The 27,997-nt window shown below is 40.1% G+C and overlaps 1 protein-coding gene and 1 long non-coding RNA gene across 3 annotated transcripts in view; one reads left to right on the plus strand and one right to left on the minus strand.

Moving 5' to 3' along the window:
• The window catches only part of RALBP1 (ralA binding protein 1), a 61,661-nt gene extending 33,825 nt beyond the window's left edge, over positions 1-27,836 (plus strand). For both annotated transcript variants that reach the window (XM_070629501.1, XM_070629500.1), the window contains exons 2-10: positions 4,112-4,410; positions 6,675-7,133; positions 10,861-11,210; positions 12,943-13,104; positions 14,146-14,277; positions 18,006-18,113; positions 23,598-23,719; positions 23,969-24,092; positions 25,910-27,836. In XM_070629501.1, the coding sequence (XP_070485602.1) occupies positions 4,167-4,410; positions 6,675-7,133; positions 10,861-11,210; positions 12,943-13,104; positions 14,146-14,277; positions 18,006-18,113; positions 23,598-23,719; positions 23,969-24,092; positions 25,910-26,176 (1,968 nt within the window). In that variant the 5' untranslated portion in view covers positions 4,112-4,166 and the 3' untranslated portion in view covers positions 26,177-27,836. The remainder of the gene's footprint in view (positions 1-4,111; positions 4,411-6,674; positions 7,134-10,860; positions 11,211-12,942; positions 13,105-14,145; positions 14,278-18,005; positions 18,114-23,597; positions 23,720-23,968; positions 24,093-25,909) is intronic.
• LOC103566814 (uncharacterized) lies at positions 11,207-24,065 on the minus strand. The gene is made up of 3 exons (XR_548580.2): positions 23,921-24,065; positions 13,794-13,963; positions 11,207-12,668 (listed from the first exon to the last, which is right to left on the minus strand). It is a non-coding gene; the product is annotated as an uncharacterized lncRNA (long non-coding RNA).
• Positions 27,837-27,997: the final 161 nt, after the last annotated feature.

Raw genomic sequence — 27,997 nt, forward strand, 5'->3', positions numbered from 1 at the left:
TGAGGTGATATTTCACTGTGGTTTGGATTTGCATTTCCCTGATGATTAATGATGTTGAGTATCTTTTCATGTACCTATTGGCCATCTATATGTCTTTAGAAAAATATCTGTTCAGATCTTCTGCCCGTTTTTTAATCAGATTTTTTTTTGCTATTGAGTTTTATGAGTTTTTTATATATTTTAAATATTAACCCCTTATCAGATTTATGATTTACAAATACTTTCTCCCGTTCAGTAAGTTTTGTTTTTCATTTTGTTGATGGTTTCCTTTGCTGTGCAGAAGCTTTTTAGTTTACTGTAGTCCCACTTGTTTATTTTTGCTTTCGTTGCTTTTGCTTTTGGGGTCAGATTCAGAAAATCGTTGCCAAGACTTATTTCAGAGAGCTTACCACCTGTTTTCTTCTAGGAGTTTCATGGTTTCAGGTCTTACGTTCAAGTCTTTAATCCATTTTGAGTAAACTTTTGTGTATGGTGTAAGAAAGTGGTTGAGTTTCATTCTTTTGCTTGAGACTGTCCTTTCCCTCTTGTATATTCTTGGCTTCTTTGTTGTAAATTAATCTACCATGTATATGTAGGTTTATTTCTGGGCTGTCTATTCTGTTTCATTGGTCTATGTGTCTGTTTTTATGCCAGTACCATACTGTTTTAATTGCTCTGCCTTTGTAATACAGTTTGAAATTAGGAAGCCGGATGCCTCCAGCTTTGTTCTTTTTTCTCTAGATTGCTTTAGCTGCTTGGGATCTTTTGTGGTTCCATACAAATTTTAGGATTATATGTTCTATTTCTATGAAAAATGCCATTGGAATTTTGAAGGGATTGCAGTGGATCTGTAAATTGCTTTGGGTAGTATCAACATTTTGACAATATTGATTCTTCCAGTCCAGGATATTTCAAAACAGAATATCTTTCTGTTTGTGTCTTTCTCAGTTTCTTTCATTAATGTTTTGTAGTTTTCAATATACAGGTCTTTTACCTCCTTGGTTAAATTTATTCCTAGGTATTTTATTCTTTTTGGTGCAATTATAAATGGGATTGTTTTCTGAATTTCTCTTTCTGATAGTTTGCTATTAGTGTATAGAAATGCAATGGATTTTTGTGTATTGATTTTGTATCCTGCAACTTTACTGAATTTATTTATTAGGTCTAACAGTTTTTTGATCGAGTCTTTAAGGTTTTTTTGTATATAATAACGTGTCGTCTGCAGATAGTGACAGTTTTCCTTCTTCCTTGCAGTAGGAATGGATGCTTTGCATTCATTTGCATCCCTTTCCTGCATTCCACAATTTGGTTTCCATTTTTGTTTGTCGCAAGATATTTTTATTTATTTATTTTACTTTTGATTTAGTTTGTACCCTTTCACCAATCTCTCCCCATTTCCCACACCCCCAGTCCCTGGTACTCTCTATTTCTATGAGTTGGACTTTTTTAGATTCCAGATGTAAGTGAGATCATACAGTATTTGCCTTTCTCTGTTTGGTTTATTTCACTTAGCATAATATTCTTTGAGTATTTTTTCTTTAAAAATTTTTTCTTTTATTTTTTTCCTTTTTCTCCCAAAGCCCCCCAGTACATAGTTGTTTTTTTTAGTTGTGGGTCCTTCTAGTTGTGGCATGTGGGATGCCACCCCAGCATGGCCTGATGAGGGGTGCCGTGTCCTCACCCAGGGTTCGAACCGGTGAAACCCTGGGCCACCGAAGCAGAGTGCACGAACTTAACCACTCGGCCATGGGGCTGGCCCCTGTTCTTCAAGTTTATCCGTCTTTCACAAATAGCAGGATTTCTTTCTTTTTTTTTCTATTTTGTTTTTTATTGAAGTTATGATAGTTTACAACCTTGTGAAATTTTAATTGTACATTATTATTTGTCAGTCATATTGTAGGTGCACCACTTCACCCTTTGTGCCCCCTCCCCCCCCCCCTTTCCCCTGGTAGCCACTAATCTATTCTCTTTGTCCACATTGTTTAACTTCCCCCTATGAGTGGAGTCATGTAGAGATTGTCTTTCTCTATCTGGCTTATTTCATTTAACATAATACCCTCAAGGTCCATCCATGTTGTTGCGAATGGGATGATTTTATTCTTTTTTATGGCATAATATTCCATTGTGTGTGTGTGTGTGTATATATATATATATATATATATATATATATATATATACACCATATCTTCTTTATCCAGTCATCAGTCGATGGGCACTTAGGTTGCTTCCGTGTCTTGGCTATTGTAAATAATGCTGCAGTGAACATAGGAGTGCATGAGTCTCTTTGAATTGCTGATTCCAAGTTCTTTGGATAGATAGCCAGTAGTGGGATGGCTAGGTCATATGGTATTTCTATTTTTAGTTTTTTGAGGAGTCTCCATACTGTTTTCCATAGTGGCTGCACCAGTTTGCATTCCCACCAGCGGTGTATGAGGGTTCCTTTTTCTCCACAACCTCTCCAACATTTGTTATTTTTTGTTTTGGTTATTTTACCCATTCTAATGGGTGTAAGGTGATAGCTTAGTGTAGTTTTGATTTGCATTTCCCTGATGATCAGTGAGGAGCATCTTTTCGTGTGCCTATAAGCCATCAGTATATCTTCTTTGGAGAAATGTCTGTTCATATCTCCTGCCCATTTTTTGATCAGGTTGTATGATTTTGTGTTGTTCAGTTGTGTGAGTTCTTTATATATTATGGAGATTAACCCTTTATCGGATATATGATTTGCAAATATTTTTTCCCAATTGTTGCAAGATATTTTTTGATTTCTCTTTTGATTTCTTCTTTGACCTATTGGTTAAGTAGCATGTTTTTTAATCTCCACATATTTGTGAGTTTTCCAGATTTCTTTGTGTAATTAATTTCTAGCTTCATCCCATTGTAGTTGGAAAAGATGCTTGATATGATTTCAGTCCTCTTAAAATGTCTTTGCTTTTTAAAGAAATTAGCTATCAACATTTGCAATTTTTCCTCCACATTTACTCGTCTTTTGACTCTGTTTATGGTCAGATTTATCTGTCTTGTCACTTGGCTTGTGGATTTTTAAATGTGCAAAATAACCTTAAAAATGAGTGCAAAGAGAAACAAGTGATTGAAATAGTTTTTCAAATGAGTATCATAAAGATCTTAAAGGGGAGTAAGAACTAATCCAGGTAACTTTTGAACACAGTAGTTAGGCTTTTTTTACCCTCCTTTCTCTGTAAAGGAGAAGAAAAGTGTGAACAAATCTTGAGCTCTTCTTATGTTTGTTTTTTGTAGTGTCCCTTCTAGTGAAACTATTTTATATTTTGGATTGAGTAAATGAGGATTCCTTTGTTTCTTTGAACATAACTGCACTACAAAATAAAATAGTTGTTATCAACATATGAACTCGCTAATAGGTAATGTAGAATTACAGTTAATGCTCTATAATTGTGGGAATCATTAAATAGATCACTTTGACTGTATTGTAATTTTAATTATGACACCAAACTACTCATATGTAGTTATATAAATAGTCTTTGTAATTTATTATTCATAGTTGTTTGGTCATAACTTAAGGAAAACGCAGTTGGCTCTTCATATCTGTGGGTTCCGCATTTGTAGAGTCACCCAGCTGCAGGTTGAAAAGCCTGTGATGGTTGCACATGTACTGAACGTGTGCAAGCTTTTTTTCTCTGTCGTTATTTCCTAAACAATTATTCCCTAAACAATACAATAGTGTAACAACTATTTACAAGGCATTTATGTTGCATTAGGTATTATAGATAATCTAGAGGTGCTTTAAAGTATATGGGAGGATGTGTGTAGGTTATATACAAATAGTCTACCATTTTATATAAGGGACTTGAGAATCCGTGGGTTTTGGTATCTGCAGGGGGTCCTGGAACCACTTCCCTGCAGATACCGAGGGGCGACTCTGGTAAGTTTCTGTGTTGGTTAGCAATCCAAGTGAAGCCTTTTAAAATGGTGAGTTCTTTTTAAAGGAACTCTCTGTTCTACTTTGAGAACTTGATTTTCATTTTTAGAGGGGGATTGTGAAGAAAAGTATCTTTGATTTATAAATGCAAGATTAATTGCCGTCATATGTGTGTGTGTGGTGCTTTTGTCTTGGTTTGTTAGATGACCGTGATGATCTTTTCCCTCTGTGCAGGTGGAATGGATAGGTAACAGAGAAGCCGTCTTCACTGTCTCATCAGGGAGGCAGAATGACCGAGTGCTTCCTGCCCCCCACCAGCAGCCCCAGTGAACACCGCAGGGTGGAACATGGCAGTGGGCTCACCCGAACTCCCAGCTCTGAGGAGATCAGCCCAACTAAGTTTCCCGGGTTGTACCGCACTGGCGAGCCCTCGCCTCCCCATGACAGCCTCCACGAGCCTCCTGATATAGTGTCTGATGATGAGAAGGACTATGGGAAGAAAAAAGGAAAATTTAAGAAAAAGGAAAAAAGGAGTAAGTGCCATTTTTCTCCATACTTCAGATATATTTTACATAAACTTTAATCACACGGACCTGCTGTCTTCCGGAAATATGTCCAAAGATTCCTGTTTGACATTCTTTTATTTTTCAGGGTCTCAGTTTTTGTGGTACTAGAGTTGTGTTTTCGGATCTTAATCTCACAAATAAAAATACTGAATTTCCAGAAATGATAAAGTTTTCTGGTGGAAGTTTCTTAAATTGGTCATTTAAAATAATGTATAAAGAGTAGATATTGGAATTTGGCCCGTATAGAATCTTACTTTCTTGCCTAGAGTGTGTAGGCCGATTGGGGTGCACTTTATTGGAACTGTGAAAAAGTATTCATTTATCGTAAGCAAGTCCTATGATGCATTGCATTGATGGTTCCCATTCAGTAGAGAGTGTGAATCGTTTAAGCATAGCTCTTTAGGCTGTTAAAAGCAAGTCAGGTGAGTTTTTAAGTGTTGTTTTATTTTGAGTTTCACAGTATTTTTATGTTAATTTGTTTTTGAAGCATAACATTCAAATAGAGTGCACAGATTGTGTACATCTTTATGAGTTATCGCAAAATGGATATGCCGTGTAATTACTGCGAGGATCTGGACGTAGAGCCTTATCTGTACCCCAGAAGTTCCCTTTCTCTGCCCCTTCAGAGGGCATCCCCACCCCTCCCGAGGGCAAGCTTCTTTCAGCACAGCTTGATACTGCCTGATTTTGAATTTACATGAATGGAAGCATATTTCCTTTTCTGTCTATTTTCTTTTGCCCAATGTTACATTGGTTAGATTCATCCATATTATTCCATGTGGCAGTAATTTGTTCCTTTTTATTCCTGGGTTTTGTCTCATTGCATTAATATGTAGAATTTACTTATCCATTCTACTGTTTTTGGTCTTTTGGGTTGTCCTCAGTTTTTGACTGTTATGTAGAGTGCTTCTTGGAACGCCGTTGTATGTGTTTAGGCAGTTCCGTCATGTTTATGCCAGGGAGCGGGACCGCTCTCTATAGGCCCTGCTTATTTCAGCATTAATAGAGCCTGCGAAACAACTTTCCGGAGTGGTTGTGCCGCTGACACTCCCACCCGCAGTGTCTGAGGACTCCCCTTGCTTTCTGTCACGGTATCACGCCCTTAAGATTTCTGCTGTTTTGTTGGTGTGGGGGGTTTGGTATTTAATTAAAGGGTAATTTATGAAATGTCTTTAATCTTTGTTATAAAATAGCTTGTAAGGTAGCTGGCTAAAGAAAAGAATAGGAGAGTTATAGATAATAAAAAAACAACAGCAAAACCAAACTAGGCTAACTCTGCTGTGATACAAAGCAGTTGTCAGTGTGTGTGAACCAGCGCTTCTGCTGCAGGGAAGTGGGCTTGGGGGTTCGGCCATCATCCAGAGATTAGGCACTTTCCTGATTCTGTCCTCCACTCAGATGAGGCTTCAGCACCTGCTGCATCTCCAGAAAGAACTTAACAGCCAGTGAAGGGGAGGGAGTGTGAGAGCGGAATGACTGGAGTGACTAACCAGCCGTGCAGTTGTGTTGTGGTTTGAGACTGCCTCAAGTTACAGGGCCAAGTGGGAAAAAATCTAAGCTGAGTAAAGTAAGTTAGAAGACATTATTCAGATGACAAAAGAATGCTCTATTTTATAGAAGGATTCTTTCCGTTAGCCCTCTCTATAGAGGCTTTCCTGTGTATTTTTAGTATTTGCTTTGCCAAAGTCCCACTTACACACGTTTATAGTCACGCACCACCTGATGTTTCAGTCAGCAATGGACCACGTACCTGACTGGGGTCCTGTAAGATCAGTACCATGCAGCCTAGGTGTGTAGCAGGCTGTACCGTGCAGGTTTGTGTGAGTGCCCTCTCTGATGTTCACACAAAGATGAAATCGCCTAACGACGTGTTTCTCGGAATGTGTCCCTGTCGTTAATCGCCTAACGACGTGTTTCTCGGAATGTGTCCCTGTCGTTAAGCGACACATGTCTGCATAAAGTAAAACCAATTTCAGCACCTGCTGTTACAAGGATGACTGGCTCTCTGCATGTTGCCCTCTTGTGGTCTGGAGATGTCACTGCAACATCTCCTTTTAGCTGAGAGGAAACCCATTTCATTGCTGGGAGTGCCCAGGAGGGATTGGCCACGAAGTGGAAAGCTAGGTAGCTAGTGCCAGGTGACACTTTTTTTGGTCCAGTTTTTAGAAAGCATATAGACAGGCTGACATTAAACAAACGTATAACTTATACTCCCTGCATTTCTTTGGCAGCTGAAGGCTATGCTGCCTTTCAGGAAGACAGCTCTGGAGATGAAGCTGAAAGTCCTTCCAAAATGAAGAGGTCCAAGGGAATCCATGTTTTCAAGAAGCCCAGCTTTTCTAAAAAGAAAGAGAAAGATTTTAAAATAAAAGAGAAACCCAAAGAGGAAAAACATAAAGAAGAAAAGCACAAAGAAGAAAAACATAAAGAGAAGAAGTCAAAAGACTTGACAGCAGCTGAGGTTGTTAAACAGTGGAAGGAAAAGAAGAAAAAGAAGAAGCCAATTCAGGAGCCAGAGGTGCCTCAGATGGATGTTCCGAATCTCAAACCCATTTTTGGAATTCCTTTGGCTGATGCCGCAGAGAGGACCATGATGTATGATGGCATTCGACTGCCAGCAGTGTTCCGTGAATGTGTAGATTATGTAGAGAAGTATGGCATGAAGTGTGAAGGCATCTACAGAGTTTCAGGTATTGGGGACATGCGCTTAACTTGGTGGTTTTTAAAAATTAACTTCACTTCCATTTTTCAAAGGAAGGAAAAATACTAACTTGTGAGGAAAATTGTGACAAGGCTCCTAAAACTTACTCATTTCCTTGATTCTTCCAGTTGAACAAAAATCCCCCACACTATTTGTGTGTCTGTGTGTGTGTGTGTGTATGTGTGTGTTTTGGCAGTTTGCTTTTTTCGTGATACTCCCTTTCATTAGGAGGATTTACACATGAGTTATTCAGTTTCCAGCAGCCTGGAATGAGTCGAAATGAAGCATGTGAGTTGTGACCCTTAACTTGGGTGCACTCAAACCTTGCTTAATTCTCACCTTCTTCCCTCTCCAAGCAGAGCCTCAGTGTTGTGAGGGAGATCACCAGGAGAGGGAAGGATATCTGGCTTAAGGGTGATTCGTGGCCAAGAGACACATTTATTGACACAATCATGTAATATATTTCCTGAGTTCAGCTAAAGGACGTGGAATGTTATTTGCTAAATGTTCAGGCCCCAAATGTGAATGCTTCTGTCAGCCATATGCAGCTATTACATATATTGGTGAAATTGATTTTCCATTTATCTGTGTTCCATATTGTTGTCAGTGCCATTGAATTGATTCTGACTCCTAGTGACCCTGTGTACAGCAGAGCGGAACCCTGCCCAGTCTTTCTGTGCCATCCTTTCACCTTCCGGTGCTGTATCAGACAACGCTCTGCTGCTCTTTGTAGGGTTTTCACGGTCAGTTATTTTGGAAGTGGCCAGGTCCTTCTTCCTAGTCTGTCTAGTCTGGAATCTCTGCTGAAACCTGTCCACCATGGGTGACCCTGCTGGTATTTGAAATACCAGTGGCATGGCTTTCAGCATCACAGCAACATACAGCCACCACGGTATGACAACCGACGTGTGTGTGTTCCCTGACCGGCAGGGTGGTGTGTTTCCAGACTGGGAAATGAACCTGGGCCACAGCAGTGAGATTGCCAAATCTTAACCATTAGACCGTCAGGGCTGGCTCTATGCTCCATATGTATGAAAAGTTAAGTTTCATACTTGTTAAGAATGTAATTCATATTGAGTGTCTAAAATCAAGCAAACTGTATACTATTAAAAGTTAAAAGATTTTATTTCTTGCAAAGCAGATTGACTTTTGTATTGGTATAGGATGAGCGTCCTGACTTTTGGCGACATCTGTGTTCCAAATCATCACATTCCTGTAATTCAGTTTCTTGGTACTAGAGATCTATTTTATAAAATTCATTGTTGGTTACACATATTTTCATGATGAGTTAAATTATACACATTTAGATATATAAAGATTAGAATTAGTTTTTCCCTTTAGTTGGTTCATACACATTTCTAGAAGGTAGGTTTGATATTTAAGTTTTGTTGAGAAATGGCAGGCGTTTTTGCTAATTGGGGAAACCTTTACATAATCCTGTAGATAACGTTATCATTTAAGACTCTTTTGGCTAAAATGCTACAAAGAAAATAAAATAAATTAGGCATTGAATTTGAAGTTATAACTCCTTAGTAACATAAAAATAAACACATTTAAATGAATTTGAAAATTTGACTTTTAAGAATAATTTATGATGAATTGATCTTTAAAGATTTAAACAATACTAACATAGCTGCTTCTCTCACGTGATTTTGATAGGCATAAAGAAATTTTGTTTTAGGTGAAAGTTTCTCTGAAGAGTTTCTACAGCTTTGTTCAAGGGACGCTTTTGTCTTTGCCCTGTGTTTTGTCTGCGATGTCGGCGTCCTTTTGGAGAGTCAGAGCTGCAGGACCCCGCTCCCTGTTGGCATGTCGGAGCCTCCTGGGAGCTGCCCCTGATGGAGGCCGAGCTCCTGCGCTGAGCAGTTTTTTCCTTGCTTTTTAAGCTCTTGCAGCGTGCTGCATTCAGCACAGTGGGCTACACAGTTATGGCTGTGGCTTTTCTCTTTCTGTGCTAATAACAATATTGTTTTCTGCTGGAGACTTTTGGTTCTCACTTATTCATATATTAGTTCCAGTTTTAAAACTAATGTGTCATTTTGCATATGCTCTTTCTCTGCCTGGGATGCTTTCTCTGAAGAGTCCAGTTTTTAGAATGAAAACATTTTGATAATTTCAGAGTAACAACAAACCAAACACATATTCTAATTGTTCTCTTGCGCGATTTTCTGGGTAGGCACTATTGGGGGAAAATTAGATATGTATTAAATATATATGAGAGAGAGAGGAGATCTTTGCCAAGAATTTCAGTTAAAGTTATCACTCACTATGTTTTACTCATATTGTCGTAAAAGTAAGAAAATAGGAATTTTTTTCTAATTTTTCTGCCTCAAAATAAAGATTGTACAAAAATAAGATTCAGATTGTTATTTTCACATTTGGAGTTATTGATTTTATTTTGTCAATGCTGGATAAGTTACACATTTGTTGTAATGCCATTAAAAGGTTATCACACCAAGTAGGAATGGCAAAGCCCAGATGTAAGCACTATTGATTGTAAAATGCTGTGCAGATTAGACAACACAAGGATTTGCATTTACCATTACAATCTGTCAGCCTTGATTTGCGGCTTATTTCAAATAATTGGCCTGAAGTTTTGAGTATTAAAACAACAGAAAGCTACTTTGTATTCTTACGAGCAATCATTGTCACTGAATTATGTCACTTAAGTGCAAATTGTACTAAAGACTTAAAAACTTATATAATGTTTGAAAAACATTCATTGTATGTGTCAGTGTTTGTTTCTGTCCTGTAAGAAAAGCAAAACAATTTTTTTTTTGGTGAGGAAGATCAGCTTTGAGCTAACATCTGTTGCCAATCTTCCTCGTTTTGCTGGAGGAAGATTGTCACTGAGCTAACAACATCTGTGCCAGTCTTCCTCTATCTTGTATGTAGGATGCCACCACAGCATGGCTTGATGAACAATGTGTAGGTCCGTGCCTGGGATCCAGACCCACGGACCCCAGGCCGCTGAAGCAGAGCGCACGAACTTAACCACTACGCCACCAAGCCAGCCCCCAAAACAGTTTGATTTTAGAAACCCAGGTTTCACTCTTTTTTTGTTCCAGCTCTCTTCCAGATTAAGAAAACAAGTAAAGAATTCAAATTTAAAAATAGAAATTAGATGGAGTTTATTTAATGAGGAATAATTTTCAAAGGGTTTGTTTCGATAGAGAACTCACCTTTTGCATTTATGATACGGTCTTTATTTAACAAAAAGGTAATTACCTGCAACTTTTTGGAACGTGCTTATGTACACCAAGTGGAGTTGTGTTTTATGTTATCAGTCTCGTGACCAGTTAGGGAAAACAGTTAGCTGCTTGTGTAGAGCAAGACTTATGCTTGGATTATAGTTTAATTTTTTTCCTGAATTTTTACCTATCTTTAAATTAAAAACAAATTTTTTTGCCTGAATCCATTGGCATATTTGCTTCCTGTGTCCATGGTGGCTCTTGACTTTTGTTCTAGATATTGAGGTTTTCTCTTATCATTTAGCTTTTGGTTCAATGCACCCTCCAAGCTCAGTCTTTTATATTGTTTGCAGAGGAATTGTCTGACTCCTGTGCAGATAAATGCTTCGTAACTAAAAGTTTGTTATTGTCAGGTTGGCTCTTCTCAGATCTGCCCCCAGGGGTGGGTGCAGAGGTGGAGAAAGCTGTGAGTTTGATTTTTTTTTCTCGATATTCTCTTTCTCTTCTGAATTTGAATGTTTTAAGGAATTAAATCAAAGGTGGATGAGCTGAAAGCAGCCTATGACAGAGAGGAGTCTCCAAATTTGGAAGAATATGAGCCTAACACTGTAGCCAGTTTGTTGAAGCAGTATTTGCGGGACCTTCCAGAGAACCTGCTCACCAAAGAGCTTCTGCCTCGCTTTGAAGAGGCCTGTGGGAGGAGCACGGAGAGTGAGAAAGCGCAGGAATTCCAGCGCCTGCTGAAGGAGCTGCCGGAGTGCAACCAGCTCCTGATTTCCTGGCTGATCGTGCACATGGACCATGTTATTGCAAAGGAACTGGAAACAAAAATGAATATACAGAACATTTCCATAGTGCTCAGCCCAACTGTCCAGGTACATGGCCGTCTCTGCACACGTGCTCTCTGGTGCTGGCCCTGGGGAGTTAGGGGAACATTCTTTCTTGCTGAGTCACATTCAAAGCAATTAGCCAGTGAAAGTAGATAATGAATTAGCCTGAACATTGGTCTTTTTCTTTCATAATGTGGACATTGTCGACATAAAAGATAATGAGCATATTTGCCCACTAGCTTGTAGCTATGTAATTTGAATGTTGTATAATCTTTGATGTGAGTTTATTAACCAGTTCCTGATGACAGTGATCTGTCATTAGTCGAGAAGGACCCCATAGTACCTGCAGTTACAGAGTTCATCTATAGAACTTTTTTTTTTTTAAGGAAGATTAGTCATGAGCTAACTGCTGCCAATCCTCCTCTTTTTGCTGAGGAAGACTGGCCCTGAGCTAACATCCATTCCCATCTTCCTCTACTTTATACATGGGACGCCTACCACAGCATGGCTTGACAAGCGGTGCCATGTCCGCACCCGGGATCCGAACCGGCGAACCCTGGGCCGCTGAAGCGGAGCGTGTGCACTTAACTGCTGTGCCACCGGCCCGGCCCCAAATCTATAGAATTTTTAAGATTTCGGTTATTTCTTCAAATAGCGTTATTGCTTAATTATATCACACACACATATGAGACTCAGGTACAAAGGGGCCTCTCGTTATTTGGTCAGGGGTTTAACCTGAAGGTTTATTTATAAAGGTAGATCTTAGAGAAGCATTTCAGAGACTCTGAGTCTGAGGAGCCGTTTCAGGGAATTGGGTAGTGTGGTAATTGGTGTCTCTTCGCAACGTGAATACTTGGCCTGCATTTATTGCTGCTCATTTCCTGCTGATGGCGAGTGTATGTTTTCCTTTAATTAGATTATTGATATTTTACTCAGGCCAAACACAAAAGGCAAAAAAATGAGATGATGGTTATGTTTTTTATTTTAAGCCCTCTTTGGCCAATATACTAGGTTATTATCAGTCATTGTCTGTTATAACACACTTTTATAGGATGTATTTATTCTTTCATTGCTCATTGGCTATATTTTGGAAGCAAAATGTTTCTCACATTTCAGGTTTATCACTCATATTGGTCAGGATCTCAGAGTTTGGTGAATATTACATTGTTACTTAATATTACTATATAGGGGTAACAGTATCACAGAAGATTGAAGTGTATATTGTAAGAGTAAGATTTAGGTAGGAAATAATTTCTCTCCTTAGCTTCCCAGCCAGCCTAATGCCATGATCTAGCATCTGAACCTCGTACTTACACCCTGGCCGTGCACGTCTGCCCGGAGGCGTTCGCGTCTGGAGTGAAGACTCTCGCTGTCAGCCCAGCTTACAGCTGCAAATGCTCTTTCTTCCTTCCCATTCCCCGGGAGAGCCAGTGGTGTTAAAAGTTCTCAAAATAACTTGAAATAAGGAACATGAGGTTTTTTTGATCAGTTAATATTGTAGTGCTAAAAAAGAACAAATTGATGGTCATCAGCTTCTGCATCCTTTTCCTGGCTTTTTTCCCCCAATTACTTGTGGTGCTTGAGTACATGACTTAGTTCATATTTTTCCATTCTCTAAATTGGTCACTAATTAGCAAAGCATATCTAGTCACTACTGAGGAAAACTTTAATTCACATATCCAGAATTAAAAGATGTGCTATGTGATAGACAGAAATTAAATGAGGTGAAATGGTAATTTTAGTGGATTTCTTGCAAATCTTTTTACTTTTTTCTTAGATTAGCAATCGTGTCCTGTATGTGTTCTTCACGCATGTGCAAGAGCTCTTTGGAAATGTGGTACTAAAGCAAGTGACAAGACCTCTTCGATGGTCTAACATGGCCACCATGCCCACACTGCCAGAGACCCAGGAGAGCATCAAGGAGGAGATCAGGAGACAGGTGTGTGTGCTGAGCCCTGCGCCTGAGCCCTGAGGGGCCCACCTCACTCCTACCCTTTTGGAGACATGAAGATGATGATGGTGATGATGATGATGATGATGATGATGAGCTCTTGTTCATTAAGCACTTTCTGTGTGTCTGCAGCTGTTAGGCACATTCTTCATGGCACACCGAAGCCAGAAATTTCCATTTGGCCTATTTCATGCTAATGAAGTCAGAATATCATGGTAGAAACAGCACAGGTTTTGAAATCAAAAGACCTGGCTTTAATTTCTTGCTCTGCTCCTGATTGACTGATTTTAGGCAAATTGCTTAATGTCTTTAAGCCTCAGTGATCCCATTTTAAAATGGATCCTCTCATAGGTTTCATGTGAAATTTACCATAAATGAGATAATGCATTAAAGATGCTCAGCTGGTGCCAGGCCCGTTGTAAGCAGTCGAGAAATGTTAGTTTATCTGGACAAGGTTGCTGTTCCCTGCTGTATTTTACAAATAAGAATACTGAAACTTGGGCGAGTTAAATAACTTACTTTGTGTCACATGTTTACTAAGCTGTAGAGCCAAGATTTGACCCCAAATCCAGTGCTCTTCCACTATCTACTTTGATAGAAGAAACGGTGCCATTTGGGTGTATGTGTGTTTGGCAAGCTGAGTAAGAAATTCAGGGCTACACAAGAAATTTACTTACATTTGATGATTATTCCGTCTTTTATTTGCATACGCGTTATCAAATCCCTCCTTGCTTTTCTTCCCTTTTATCTGCTCCAAGCTCCCCTTTCTTCTTACTTGATGATGTGTTGGGGGAAGGGACGTGAGTGAACTGCTGTTGAACCAGTGTAACAATGAATGAGCCTAATGCTGAGGCATAACAAGAAGAGTGATTTGTCAGTCATATCCTTGAATAAGTAATTTGTGCCACAATTTTATTCCTTTAGTGATAATTGAAAAATAGTTAATTCTACATCTTTAGAAATTGCATGTGGTTTTATTTTAAGATAAGACGTGGAATACTACTCAGTGTGTGGTGTATTGTTTTCTAGGAGTTTCTTTTGAATTGTTTACATCGAGATCTGCAGGGTGGGATAAAGGATTTATCTAAAGAAGAAAGACTATGGGAAGTACAAAGAATTTTGACAGCCCTCAAAAGAAAACTGAGAGAAGCTAAAAGACAAGTGAGTGAATTTATTTTTGGTACATCATGTTTATAATAAAATATAAAAAGAATGTGCTGGAATCTTTTATATACTGTTTCAAGTTATTTTAAATATACAATATATACATGTCTCTTGAAGTGAAGTTCCCTGATGGGAAATTTACTCCCTCAGATGTTCCCAGTTCTGGATGATTGATCCTTCAGCTCAGTCTCAGGGAAATGTTTAATTTAGAAAGTTGGGTTTTTTTGTTAAACATGATTCTACTAAAAGATGTTTTCTCATTTCCTGCTTGGTCGTACCTGTGAACAGAGCTTTCTAAGCATGAGCGGCAGGCGGACAGTGATGCATCTCCAAGTCTGCTGGGGGATTTGAGGCCTTGGCGGCAGCTCTTTCAAAGCTCGTGGAGGTGCTGCAGATCAGGAGGGATTTTCTTTTCCTAATAATAGGAAGTGTGGCAGGGGACTCCTGATAAGTTTGGGGGTTGTGAGTCGGACTTTTGATCTCCCCTCTAGTTTAGTGTGTGTTGCTTGGCTCTGGGACTCTGAGTTTCCCAGCCACACCACAGCTAAGATCCCAGATCTCTGGACCCTCTTAAAACCTGCATGCAGATTCAGTGGCAGGTTCGAACAATGCTTCCAAGGCACATTAGTTAGCATTTATCAGACTGAGAGAACGTGACTGATGGCGCGTGACCATTGTAGTTGTGCTAAAAGACAAAGACAACCACGCACTGTCGTTGCTTTGAGGTTAGATGTTTGCGTTTATGTGGAGGATAGCTTTGTCAGAAAGGAAACGTCCACGGGATTTTTACATGTGCATTCCAGGACTGGCAGAAGCCCTCTGTGTGTTTTTCTTCCTTCTTGTCTCCTGCTTACCAGGTTATCTATCTGTTGCTTCCTCTGCCTGTTTATTGTTAGTGTTAGTAGTATTCCCTTCATGATCCAGCCTGGAATCGGGTTTTTGTGACTGACCAACCAGGCCACGTGGTTGTGATTGTTGACCATGTGGCATTGCCCATCAGCCTTTAGATGGAGGGTCTGTGACCTAGAACATGGCTGATGTGGGTTTGGCTTTTGTTTCTCTCGCTTCTGTATCTCTCTTGGGTAAAGGGATTTTGATGTAGCAAACCAGAGCCAACACAGGAAGAGATGGAATGCCTTTACTTGACCAGTTTTCTTGATGCTGTCTTTTCATGCCTGCTCATTAATTCACAAAAAACTCAGAAGGTTCTATCAAGTTGATTTTAGCATTGAGGAATAAATGGCTTTTAAAGATAGAAGTAATATAATTCATTATATTAACAGACTAAAAATAAGAAAAACCACAAGATGATGTCAATAGATGCAGAAAAAGCACTTGGCAGAATGCAACACTTATTCATGATAAAAACTCTTAGCAGACAACTTAGCCTGATAAAGGACATTTACAAAAAAGTCTATGGTTAATGTTATAGTTAATGGTGAAAGTCTGCTTTCCACTAAGATTGGGTGTACAAGGCAAGGATTTCTGCTCTCACCACGTCAGTATTGTATTAGAGCTGCACTCTAGCCATGCAATAAAATGAATAAAAGGGGAATACAGATTGGAGAGAAATAAGTCTGTATAATGTAGACAACATGATCGTCTGTGTGTAAAATCCTAAGGAATCTATGAAAAAAACCTAATAGGTGAGTTTAGTAAGGTTGTAGGATACAAGATCAGATATACAGAAGTCTGTTGTATTTCTTTATATTTAAAGCAATGAACAATTGGTTATTAAACCGAAAAAGGAAAAAGAAGACCTAAGTAAGTGGAGCGATATATCTCAATGTTGTTCAGATGTTAGGTTTTCTCAAATTAATCTGTAGGTTCATTCCCAGTCAAAATCTAAAGAGATGGTTTTTGTAGAAATTAACCAGCTCTCCACGTGGAAATACAAATGACCTAGAATAGCCTAAATGATTTTGAAAAAGAACAGTGTTGGAGCACTCACGCTGCCTGATTGTAAGACTTCTATAAAGCTGCAGTAATCAAGACAGCAGGTATCGGACAGGGCAGATGTATAGAATAGAAAGTTCAGAAATGGACCCACACATATATGCAATCAATTTTCAACAGAGATGCCAAGACAATTCAGTGGGGAAGGGTTTTCTTTTCAACAAATGGTGCTGGAACAATTGGATACCTATACGCAAAAAAAAAGAACCTTGGCTCTTTCCACACAACATATACAAAAATTAACTCAAAGTGAATTATATTCTAAAATCCAGAGAAAACTTGCAGAGGAAAACAAAAAATCTTACTGAGGCAGTAAGTAAGTAACAAATTACTAAGGCAGTGATTTCTTAAATGGGACACAAAGCTCACAAACTATGAAAGAAAAATTTGATAAATTATATTGCATCAAAGTTTTAAAATATGCTCTTCAAAAGACACTGTTAAGAAAACAAATAAGCCAGAGGCTGTGACAAAATATTTGCAAAAAGCATGTATCTGATAAAGGACTTGAACTAGAATATATAAAAAACTCTTAGAACTTAATTAGAAGACAACTCATATTTTCTTTTAGATTTTAGTTTTTAGAGCAGTTTTATGTTCACAGCAAAATTAAGAGGAAAGTGTAGAGATTTCCCATATACCTCCTTACCCACTGTGTGCATTATCTCCTCCATTATCAACATCTCCACCAGAGTGAAACGTTTGTTACAGTAACAGTTCAATTTTAAAAAGGCAAAAATTTGAACAAGTACTTTACCAAAGATGATGTACAGATGGCAAATAGCACATGCAAAGATGTTCAACATCATTAATCATTAAGGAAATGCAAATTAAAATCACAATGAGATGCCACTACACACCAGCCAGAATGGCTAAAAAACTAAGTGTTGACAAGAATGTGGAGCAACTGGAATTCTCATATATTGCTCTTGGTAATGTAAATGGTACAGTCATTTTGGAAAACAGTTTGGCAGTTTCTTACAAAGTTAAACGTGGTTACCATATGACCTAGCAATCCCACTCCTAGGTATTTATCTAAGAGAAGAAAGCATATACCTGCAGAGAGCATATGCAAGATGTTCACAACAACTCTAGTTAAATAGCTCAAAACTAGAAAGGACCCAGATGTCTGTCAGCTGGTGAATGGATCAACAAATTGGGGTACATTCATATCAAAGCATGTTACTCAGCAAACTACCAATACAAATGACAATATAGACGAATTGTAAAAGCATTATGCTTTTAGGTAAAAAAGACTACTTACTGATTGATGCAGTTTATATGACACTCAAGAAAAGGGAAAACTATAGCAATGGAAAGCAAGTCAGTGGTCGCCAGGGGCCAGCAGAAGGTGGAAGAGCCCAAGGGTACTTTGTGTGGTGATGAAAATGTTCTGTATCGTGATTGTGGTGGTAGTTACTTGACTGTATGCATTTGTCAAAACTAATTGAATTGTATGCTTAGAATTGACCCCCTCCCAAAAAAAAGTATCACGGAAAGTAATTTATGTGAAAGGGTTCCAGAAATGATAAGCACGTTAACCAGAATTGAACATTTTCCACAGTGAAGCCATAGACAAAGATCCACATGTTATTTTCCAAGCCCAGTTAGCAAATGCCCATCTATCCAGGTGGTTCATCTGACTGTTACTGTTATTTTTTCAATTCTAGGAAATGAGAGGGAAACTTCTAGAATGGTGAATGGTGTGAATTTGTTGCGTATGTGTTATATATAGGCTAACCAATTCTTTTTCACGTCTTACTTGACAGGAGTGTGAAACCAAGATTGCACAAGAGATAGCCAGTCTTTCAAAAGAGGATGTTTCCAAAGAGGAAATGAATGAAAATGAAGAAGTTATAAATATTCTTCTTGCCCAGGTAAGCTAAATTCTTTTTCTCTATTTGCAGGATTCTCTTTTTTTAAGTAAAAATTGTATATATAGGCACACGTCGTTTTATTGCGCTTCACTTTATTGCACTTGGCAGATAATTGCTCTTTTTACAGGACTCTCCACCAGCAAAAAGATTGTGACTCATTGAAGGCCCAGATGATGGTTCGCATTTTTTAGCAATAAAGTATTTTTTAATTAAGGTGTATACGTTATTTTTCTAGACATAATGCTGTTGCATACTTAGTAGACTACAGTATAGTGTAAACATAACTTTTTTATGTACTGGGAAACCAAAAAAATTTATGTGACTCACTTTATTGCAATATTCACTTTATTGTGGTGGTCTGGAACTGAACCCACAATATCTCTGGGCTGTGCCTGTATTTAAGGTGAACAACATGATGATTTAATCTACTTATACGTAGTGAAATGATTGCTACAGTTAAGCTACCAACATCTCCCCGTTTCCCCCACCCTCAAGGTAACCACTCTTCTACTCTCTGTGTCTGTGAGTTCAAGGTTTTTTCTTTTTGGTGAGGGAGATTAGCCCTGAGCTAATATCTGTTCCCAATCTTCTTCTTTTTGCTTGAGGAAGATTGTCCCTGAGCTAACATCTGTGCCAGTTTTCCTCTACTTTGTATATGGGATGCCATCACAGCATGGCTTGATGAGCCATGTGTAGGTCTGTGCCTGGGATCCAAACCCTCGAACCCCAGGCCACCAAAGTGGAGTGCACGAACTTAACTGCTATACCACCGGGCTGGCCCCTCAACTTTTTTTTTAAGATTCTACATCTAAGTGAGATCATACAGTATTTGTCTTTGTCTGGCTTATTTCACTTAGCATAATGTCCTCTCAGTTCATCCACGTTGTCATAAATGACAGGATTTCCTTCTTTCTCATGGCTGAATAATATTTGTGTGTCTGTGTGTGTGTATACATCCCATATCTTCTTTATCCATTCATCCATGGATAGACACTTAGGTTGTTTCCATATCTTGGCTATTGTGAATAATGCTGCTATGAACCCGGAAGTGCAAATGTCTCTTTAATATCCTGTTTTCGTTTCCTTTGGATATATATATCTAAAAGTGGATTGCTGGATCATGTGATAGTTCTAGGTTTTATTTTTTGGGGAGCCATCGTACTGTTTTCCACAATGGCTGTACCAATTTACATTCCCACCGACAGTGTACAAGGGCTCCCTTTTCTCTACAGCCTTGCCAACACTTATCTTTTGGTTTTTGACGTAACAGATATGAGGTGGTATCTCATTGTTTTGATTGGCATTTCCCTGATGATTAGTGACATTGAACATCTTTTCATATACCTGTTAGCCATTATGTATGTCTTCTTTTAAGAAATGTCTATTCAGATCCTTTGCCCATTTTTTAACCAGGTTGTTTATTTTCTTTCTATTGAGTTGAGTTCCTTATATATTTTGGATATTTACCCCTTATCAGATACATGGTTTGCAGATATTTTTTCTCCTTCCATGGGTTGTCTCTTCACTCTGTTGATTGTTTCCTTTGCTGGGCAAAAGTTTTTCAATTTGATGCAGTCTCACTTGTCTGTTTTTGCTTTTGTTACCTCTGCTTTTGGGGTCATATCTAAAAAATCATTTCCCAGATCTATGCCAAGAAACTTTTTCCCTATGTTTTCTTCTAATAGTTTTGTTGATGCAGGTCTCACACTTAAATCTTTAGTCAATTTTGAGTTGATTTTTGTATATGGAATGAGACAAGGGTTCAGTTTGATTCTTTTACATGTAGAAAACCAGTTTACCAACACCATTTCTTGAAGAGTCTGTCCTTGCTCCATTGTGTGTTCTTGGCACCTTTGTCAAAGATCAATTGATCATAAATACGTGGATTTATTTCTGGGCTCTCCATCCTGCACCATTGGTCTGTATGTCTACTTTTATGCCAGTACCATAGTGTTTTGATTATTGTAGCTTTGTAGGATATTTTGAAATGAAGTAGTGTGATCCCTGCAATTTTGTTCATTTTGTTCTAGAGATGTCATTGAATCCGTAGATCACTTTGGGTAGTATCAACATCTAAACAATATTATTTCTTCTGATCCATGAACATGGGATATCTTCCCATTTATTTGTGTCGTCTTCAGTTTCTTTCATCAGTGTTTTATAGTTTTCAGTGGATAGCTCTTTCACCTCTTTGGTTACATTTATTCTAAGTTGGTTTTTTTTTTTTTTGGATGATATTGTAAATGGAATGGTTTTCTTAAATTTCTTTTTCAGATAGTTTGTTGTTAGTGTATAGAAGTGCAACTGATTTTTGTATGTTAATTTTGTATCCTGCAACTTTACTGAATTTGTTTATTCTAACAGTTATTGGGTGAAGTCTTTAGGGTTTTCTGTATATAAGATCATGTTGTCTGCAAAAAGAGACAATTTTACTTCTTTCCAATTTGAATACCTTTTATTTCTTTTTCTTGTCTAATTATTCTGGCTAGGACTTCCAGTACTGTATTGAGTGGAACTACTGAGAGTGGGCACCCTTGTCCTGTTCTTAGTCTTAGAGGAAATGCTTTCGACCTTTCACTGTTGAGTATGATGTTATCTATGGGCTTGTCGTATATGGCCTTTATTATGTTGACCTATGTTCTTCTTATATCCACTTTTTGAGAGTTTTTATCATGAAAGGCTATTGAATTTTGTCACATGCTTTTTTGCATCTATTGAAATGATCAAACGATTTCTATTTTTCAGTCTATTAATATGGTGTATCACATTTATTGATTTGCATCCCAGAGATAAATCCCACTTGATCATGGTGTATGATCGTTATAATGTGTTGTTGAATTTGGTTCGCTAGTATCTTATTGAGGACTTTTGCATCTATGTTCATCAGGGAAATTGGCCTGTAATTTTCTTTTCTTGTAGTCTTTTCTTCCTCGTCTGGCTCTGGTGTGAGGGTAATGCTGACCTCTTAAAATGCGTTTGGGAGTGTTCCTTTCTCTTCAGTTTTCTGGAAGAGTTTGAGAAGGATTGGCATTAATTCCTCTTTCTATGTTTGGTAGATTTCATCTTTGAAGCCATCTGGTCCTGGTCTTTTCTTGGTTGGGAGATAGTTGATTACTGATTTAGTCTCCTTACTTCTGATTGGTCTGTTCAGATTTTCTGTTTCTTCATGATTCAGTCTTGGTAGGTTGTATGTTTCTAAGAACTTATCATTTCATTTCTTCTTGGTTATCCAGTTTGTTGGTGTATAAATGTTCATAGTTGTCTCGTATAGACCTTGTATTTCTCTGTAAAAGCTGTAGTGTTTCCTCTTTGATTTATAATTTTATTTGGGTCCTCTCTTTTTCTCTTAGTCTAGCTAAACGTTTGTCAAGTTTTTCTTTTCAAAAAGCAACTCTTAGTTTCATTGATCTTTTGTGTTGTTTTTCTAGTCACTACTTCATTTCTGCTCTGATCTTTATTTTTTCCTTCCTTCTGCTAATTTTAGGTAGAGTTTGTTCTTTTTTTAGTTCTTTGAGGTATAAAGATAGGTTATTTGACGTCTTTCTTTTTTTCTTAATGTAGGCATTTATTACTATAAACCTTGCTCTCCAAATTGCTTTTGCTGCATTCCATAAGCCATGGTATGTTCTGTTTCCATTTTCATTTGTCTCTAGATGTTATGTGATTTCTTCTTTGACCCAGTGGTTGTTCAGGAGTGTGTTGCAAGACTGTAAATGGTCATTTTATATCACAATTTGAGAAGCTCAACTACAGAGGTGTGACTCTTCTCACCAAACTTGTAAGATGGTTCAGCGGCTTTAGAGGACTGTGCCTGTTGTGTTTGGCCCTACCTTAATGTGGAGTTTGCTGAAGTACTCAGCTGGGGAAAGGAACTGGCTTCTGTTGAGTGAGTGCTGCTTACTGGACACTGTTCTAGATGCTTTATTTCATCTCATCTCATCCATACACAGATCTGAGTTACCTATAACGTGCCCTAATTTATAGATTAGTGGTACTTGTTCCATTTTAATGAGATTGGACTTTAATAAATATTTTTAAAACATATTCTTCCTGATGTCACAAATTTTGGGATCCTTAAAGTGTAATGATACAGATTTTAACTGATAGTTGTTGCTAATAACAGCTTTTAGATATTTTAGATATTAGATTTTATTCTTTGCAGGTGAAAGTCAGATGTTGGAGATGAATTGTTTTATTATTCCCGCACTGATTTGACAAATAGCTGTTGAGTATCTACTGTATTCCAGGCATAGAGCTCAAGACGAGCTCTTTTCTTTCTTTCTAAATTTCTCAAGTTACCCTTATTCTGTTCTAGAAGTTCCCAGAGTTTAACCAGAAAGGAATGAAGTTCTAGGCTCTGACATTGTGTTTTCAGAAACTCATGTATGTGGGATACCTAAAGCCTTACAAGTTTCAGTCCTTTTCTGTCACTTCTGAAAAATACATTGTTTTGCCAAGCAGGAACACATAGCTCTTCCCCTGAAGAGAGAAGAAAGTCCCAGATTTAGTCTTTCTTTTGGAGGTTTTCAATCTGGTATTTTCTGGGACACGAGGTTAGCAGGCGTGCCGAGCTGAGGAAAGCATCTCTGTTTAGAAACAGCTGGGGAGCACCGCACAGCCCCTCCAGGAGGGTCTCCGTGCGCGCTGGGGGCTCTAGAGCTTGACCACAGCGTCTTTCAAGATCGACCACAGGTGCTTATCCTCAGTACCTATTTGGAAGGAAATGCTGTAGACCCTTTTCTGCCTCCAACTCCCAATTTCCATAGCCTTACATCTCTGTTACCACCTAAGTTTTGTCTGCTCTGGTCTCTAGGTTGGAGGAGCTTGGGCAGATGGGGATTTTTCCCCGTGGGTGATCCAGTCAGTTTTAGAAATGTATATTCTGTTAAAGCAGAATATTTACTATTTAAATATTATCTCTGGGGACATGAGTTGAGGAGGACAGTGGCTTGTGGTGAGGAGAAAACATTTCTCCTGTGAGCCTCTTTTCTTCACTAGATGTGCTTTAAGGTGACACTGACACCAGCTGCGCATCTCCTGGGTCCTTCTTTCCTTGGTGACACTATCAAAGGCCACCTTGGCCCTAAAACAGACTGCCTTTACTGAGAGGTGGGAAGACACTCAGGAAGGGCTGGGAAGCACAAACAGACTTAGTCACCTGAACTTGGGCTTTGTGCCCAGTGTGTAGCCTCACAGGGAGTCTTTGCAAAACCAGGAAATGGCATTCCTAAGCAGCATTTTATGTCGTGAGAAGAATCCAGTCATTCCTCTCAAATAGCTTAGTTTACATTTTCTCAAAGAAGCCTTTTCTTCACATTAAGGAAAGAGGATATTTTTTGGTTGTGCAGTACAGCAAGCTTTCTCATAACTTGTGTGTTAGGTGTATGGGGCTAAAGAATTCACGGAGACCTAGGAGACCCCCCAAAAAGTGACATTTCCCAGACTCAGACTCTGAAAAGTGTTCACCAGTGATCATTATTGTAGGAGAATGAGATTCTGACGGAGCAGGAGGAGCTTCTGGCCATGGAGCAGTTCCTGCGCCGACAGATCGCCTCAGAGAAGGAGGAGATCGAGCGCCTCAGAGCCGAGATTGCCGAGATTCAGAGGTACGAGAAGCTGAGGATTTGGCATTTCCAAGAATATTTACTTAAATATAAGCTTAACTGTTTCAGCTCTTGAAGGATTAGGCATCTGAAATTAATCATCTTTAAGGTTCTTACTTAGTAAGTCTTAAGAATGGTGTTATGTTGAGTAGACTCATGAGAACCTGGGAACTCTGAAAGAAGGGAGGTGACAGACAAGCATACCTTGCTCTGCTGGTCTGTAAAGTTGTCCTTGGCCTCTCGCCCCTGCAGTCGTCAGCAGCACGGCCGAAGCGAAACGGAGGAATACTCCTCTGACAGCGAGAGCGAGAGTGAGGACGAGGAGGAGCTGCAGGTCATCCTGGAGGACCTGCAGAGACAGAACGAAGAGCTGGAGGTGAGTCCGGGGAAAGATCACCAAAAACACCACAGCAATTCTAGAAACCACATCGTTTCTGTAGAAACCACATAGTTCCCCTTAGAATTGCTCTTCTTTTCCTTGGTAACCAACTGGGAGGCTGAATAGAGAGGGATACCGGGGGACATCTCACCAAAGCGCACGAGCTGACTTCTCGCCGAGCAGGTGGCACAGATGTGGCCTCCTCAGGCTGTCCTGAGGTGTGGTGACCTTTGCTGGCTGTGCTGTGCCACACAGTGCCTCCTCTCCCACCTCAAGGAAAGCCTCACCTGACTGCTGGTGTGAGCAGCTCGGCATGGTCTGGTCTGTGTTCCCAGAGAAGACGAACAGGACGAGAAATGCTAGTGGAAGAAGGAGAAGTCTCCTGAGCCTCCCTGTGGTAAAATGAGCGGCAGGGTTCTCTCTTGGTCTCAACCCATAAGCCACACACAGGCAAGAGGGAACTCGGCCCTAGGGGACCGGGACACAGCTGCACAGTGAAGAGAGCGTGGTGGGTGTCGGTGGTCTTGATCAGAATGTCCCTTCTTACCCTAAATAACAAAGTCTCTAGATGTTTCCCCTGAGGTTGAGAGAGAAGCCGTTCTCTTCTTAGAGAGGAGTCTGAGAGCAGTGGGGCCTCTTGCTTCCCTCGTTCAGGTGCGCTCAGCTGCTGGGGGAGCCAGAGCTGCCCTCCGCAGAGAAAACTAGAATTCCCCACGAAACACCCCTACAAAAGCCCTCTCCGCAGACCCTGCGCCCAGAGTGCAGACAGGACGCCTGCTGAGGCCCAAGGTCACGATTCTCGCCACGGCGGGGGGGTGTCAGGGAAGCAGGGCAGGCGCTGAGACCTGGGCCACCAGGTCACTTCCATGCTCCAGGAAGGTCTCACCTTAGCACCTTACTTTGCTTTCTTAACATTTCACAGATCATATTAAAATCCTAAGGGGGAAAGCATCCCAGATTTACAGTACTTGGGATGTAGGCTAAGCTGCTGTAACAAAGAGTACTCTCGTGGTTTGAACAAGGTAGTTAGAGCTGTCGTCGGGTGGACATGCAGGTCTGCTATCCTCCACACAGGACTTTTTCCACTTGGGGTCCAAAGTGGCGGCTCTGAGTCTTGCCCACTCTTAGTCAGCAGGAAGGAGAAGGGCATCAAGGAATGCCTGTTATCGGGACGAGATGCACACATGGAACCCAGGCTTCGGGCCCCCTTTAGCGAAGGTCAGTCACGTGGCCTCGTGCCTGGGGGTGTGGGGTTAGCTCCTGTTTATGTCACTGCAGCTTTGCTGAGCGATGCAGGTAGTTTAAACTGATCGTGCTTTTCTGTGGGTTGACTAAGTAGCACAGTTCAGATGGAAGATAATGCCATTCACACAAGACAAAGGACATTCACTTTTGAGACAAATCCAGGATTTTGTCCTGTCTCTAACTCCCCCTCTAATTGCTACTGAAGTCACTTGTACCTTCCCCTTAATTAAGGGCTAATCAGGAGCCAATTCAAAAACATAAATCTATTTTAAACAGTAGAATACTTAATATTAGTAAAATAATTATTTTCTGTTGGTACATTCATGTTTTCCAGATGTATTTACTCTTTTGTAATTAGGAGAGTTTATGTTCTTGAGTTTTATCCATTCTGAGTCACGGTGTTTATGTGCCTCTGGGCATATTTGTGTTCGGTGTCTTATTTCACACCTGCATTGACTAAAACAAAAATAGATTCTTACGTAGGATACCCCACTGTTCTCTGCTCCTGAATCTTCGTCCTTTTGACCTTCTTGCTTAAGTGACAACTGATATTTCTGTTATTCCTCAAGATAAAGAACAATCATTTGAATCAAGCAATCCACGAGGAGCGAGAGGCCATCATCGAACTGCGCGTGCAGCTCCGCCTGCTCCAGCTGCAGCGAGCCAAGCCCGAGCCGCAGGCGCAGGACGACACTGAGCCCGAGCGGCGCGGGGGTGCCGTCCAGCCACCCAGAGACGGCGCCCCGGAGACAAAAGCAGCTAAAGAGCAGCCAAAGGCAGGCAAGGAGCAGGCCAAGCCATCGCCGAGCAGAGACAGGAAGGAGACGGCCATCTGAGCGGCCCGTGCGCGTGGCACCCCAGACCCAGCAAGACTGTGCATCTTACTGTAAACGCGGGAGGCAGAGCCACAGCTCTCGGCTGTGCATTCTATAAAGACGTCTTTTCTTCTCAAAGACTCTTCCCTCTCTCACACGTATGACTTCTCCGTGTCGGGCTCAGGTTACACGGGAGGACAAAGCGGTGGACGCATTGTGGGCTTGTAGGGGACAGATGAGTTTTCCAGATAGTGTCAGCTTATTTGAAGATTAATTTTCTTTGTTAACTTAAAATAACTATTTTAACCCTTGAGTGGCTTCTTTTTAAACCAAAAATCATCTTTCTTTGCTTTTTTATTACGGCAGAATCAGGATCTCTTTCTCTCGTTCAAGGTAGGGGGGACCAAACAAGGTAAATACTGTTCCTGCCTTGTGGCTCGCCCCGTAGTCTCGCCCTCCAGGATCTCTGCTTACCTAGTCACTCTTGCTTGTGCCTTTTACACCTTTTCGGTGCAGATTATAAATGGGGAGCTGCCTCCTATTTCCTGACTGGCCAGAATGGCTCTTCCTGGGGTTACCATTACCCACCCTTGTCACCTTCTCCTTTGACAGTCCTAAACCACAGTCCATGAACCCGAGTCACCAGGACGGCCTAGTTGGTCTCAGACAGAGCTGCCTGTGGAGCCTGCCCCCTGGCCCTGGGGCAACGTGGCCGGTGGAGGAGCAGCCGCCTCGCTCCTTTGGCTCTTTCCGGCTCCTCACGGCTAGCGATCGGCAGGTGCTCCTCACTGGGTTGGTTGGTGGCAGCTGCCTTGGCCTAATGCACCCACACAAAGGATCTGTTTCTCAAACCAGAATCGTCAATGTGACTGACTTCCATTAAAAACAGAATGACTTAGATTGCTTGCTTGGGCTGGAATGTAAACGTCTCTTTGCCTGAATAAGCCATATATTTACTGTTAAACAAGTTTTCAATTCTCCATGTCGTCTCAGTGAACCTGCTGAGGACTCCCAATTGACGAGATTGAGCAATAGAAAACCTCCTTTTAATGCTAGCTGTGATCCCCAATCCTGTTTTCTTGCTTCTGTCACTTCTCTGGTGACCTGAGGCGTCTGGGGGGCCAGCTCTCAGGCACCTTCGTTCAGCCGCGCTCTGTCCAAATAAATGGCACCCATGAGGTGGGTCAGCTCTCATGGCTGTGAAGACAAACCCCACACACGGTGATGGAAACAAACCCCACGAGGGCTCTGTCCTCTCCTCCTAGTTAGTATTTATTTTCAGCACCTGTTTGATGCGGTTTTTTATCCTCTACCTATTGCACTGTTGTGACTTGTTGGCCATTATTTGATTTTTGTACGAAAAAAGCTTTGTTATAGAAATCAGCATACTATTTTTTTAAATCTGGAGAGAAGATATTATGGTGACTGAAAATATGGTCAGGTGTCAAATATAAATGTGTAAAGCCTTCTTGCTGTCCTGTCGGTCATGTTACATTCATTTTATATTTGCTGGCAATATTGAAGGTTTCTTTTTTGTTTGTGTAAACTCTAATTTCTATCAAGGTGTCATGGATTTTTAAAATTAGTATTTCATTACAGTTGTCTCAGCGTTGGTTAACTAATTTTGCCAGGACCATTATTGATCAAGCAAATAAATTCAACAGCCATTTGAGGAAAAAAAGTTTGTTTTTTGTACACATTCTTTCTTTGAAATAGTTGAGTGCCCTGTGGTGGGCAAGGAGTTGGTGTGATACTTGTTTAAGGTGAACGGAACGTACTGGTATAACTTACTTGTGTTCCTCAGCCAGGCGGAAGTGATGCCCTCTTGTTGGTTCCTAGAGG

This window comes from Equus przewalskii, chromosome 7 (genome assembly GCF_037783145.1).
Source record: "Equus przewalskii isolate Varuska chromosome 7, EquPr2, whole genome shotgun sequence".
Classification (NCBI taxonomy): domain Eukaryota; kingdom Metazoa; phylum Chordata; class Mammalia; order Perissodactyla; family Equidae; genus Equus; species Equus przewalskii.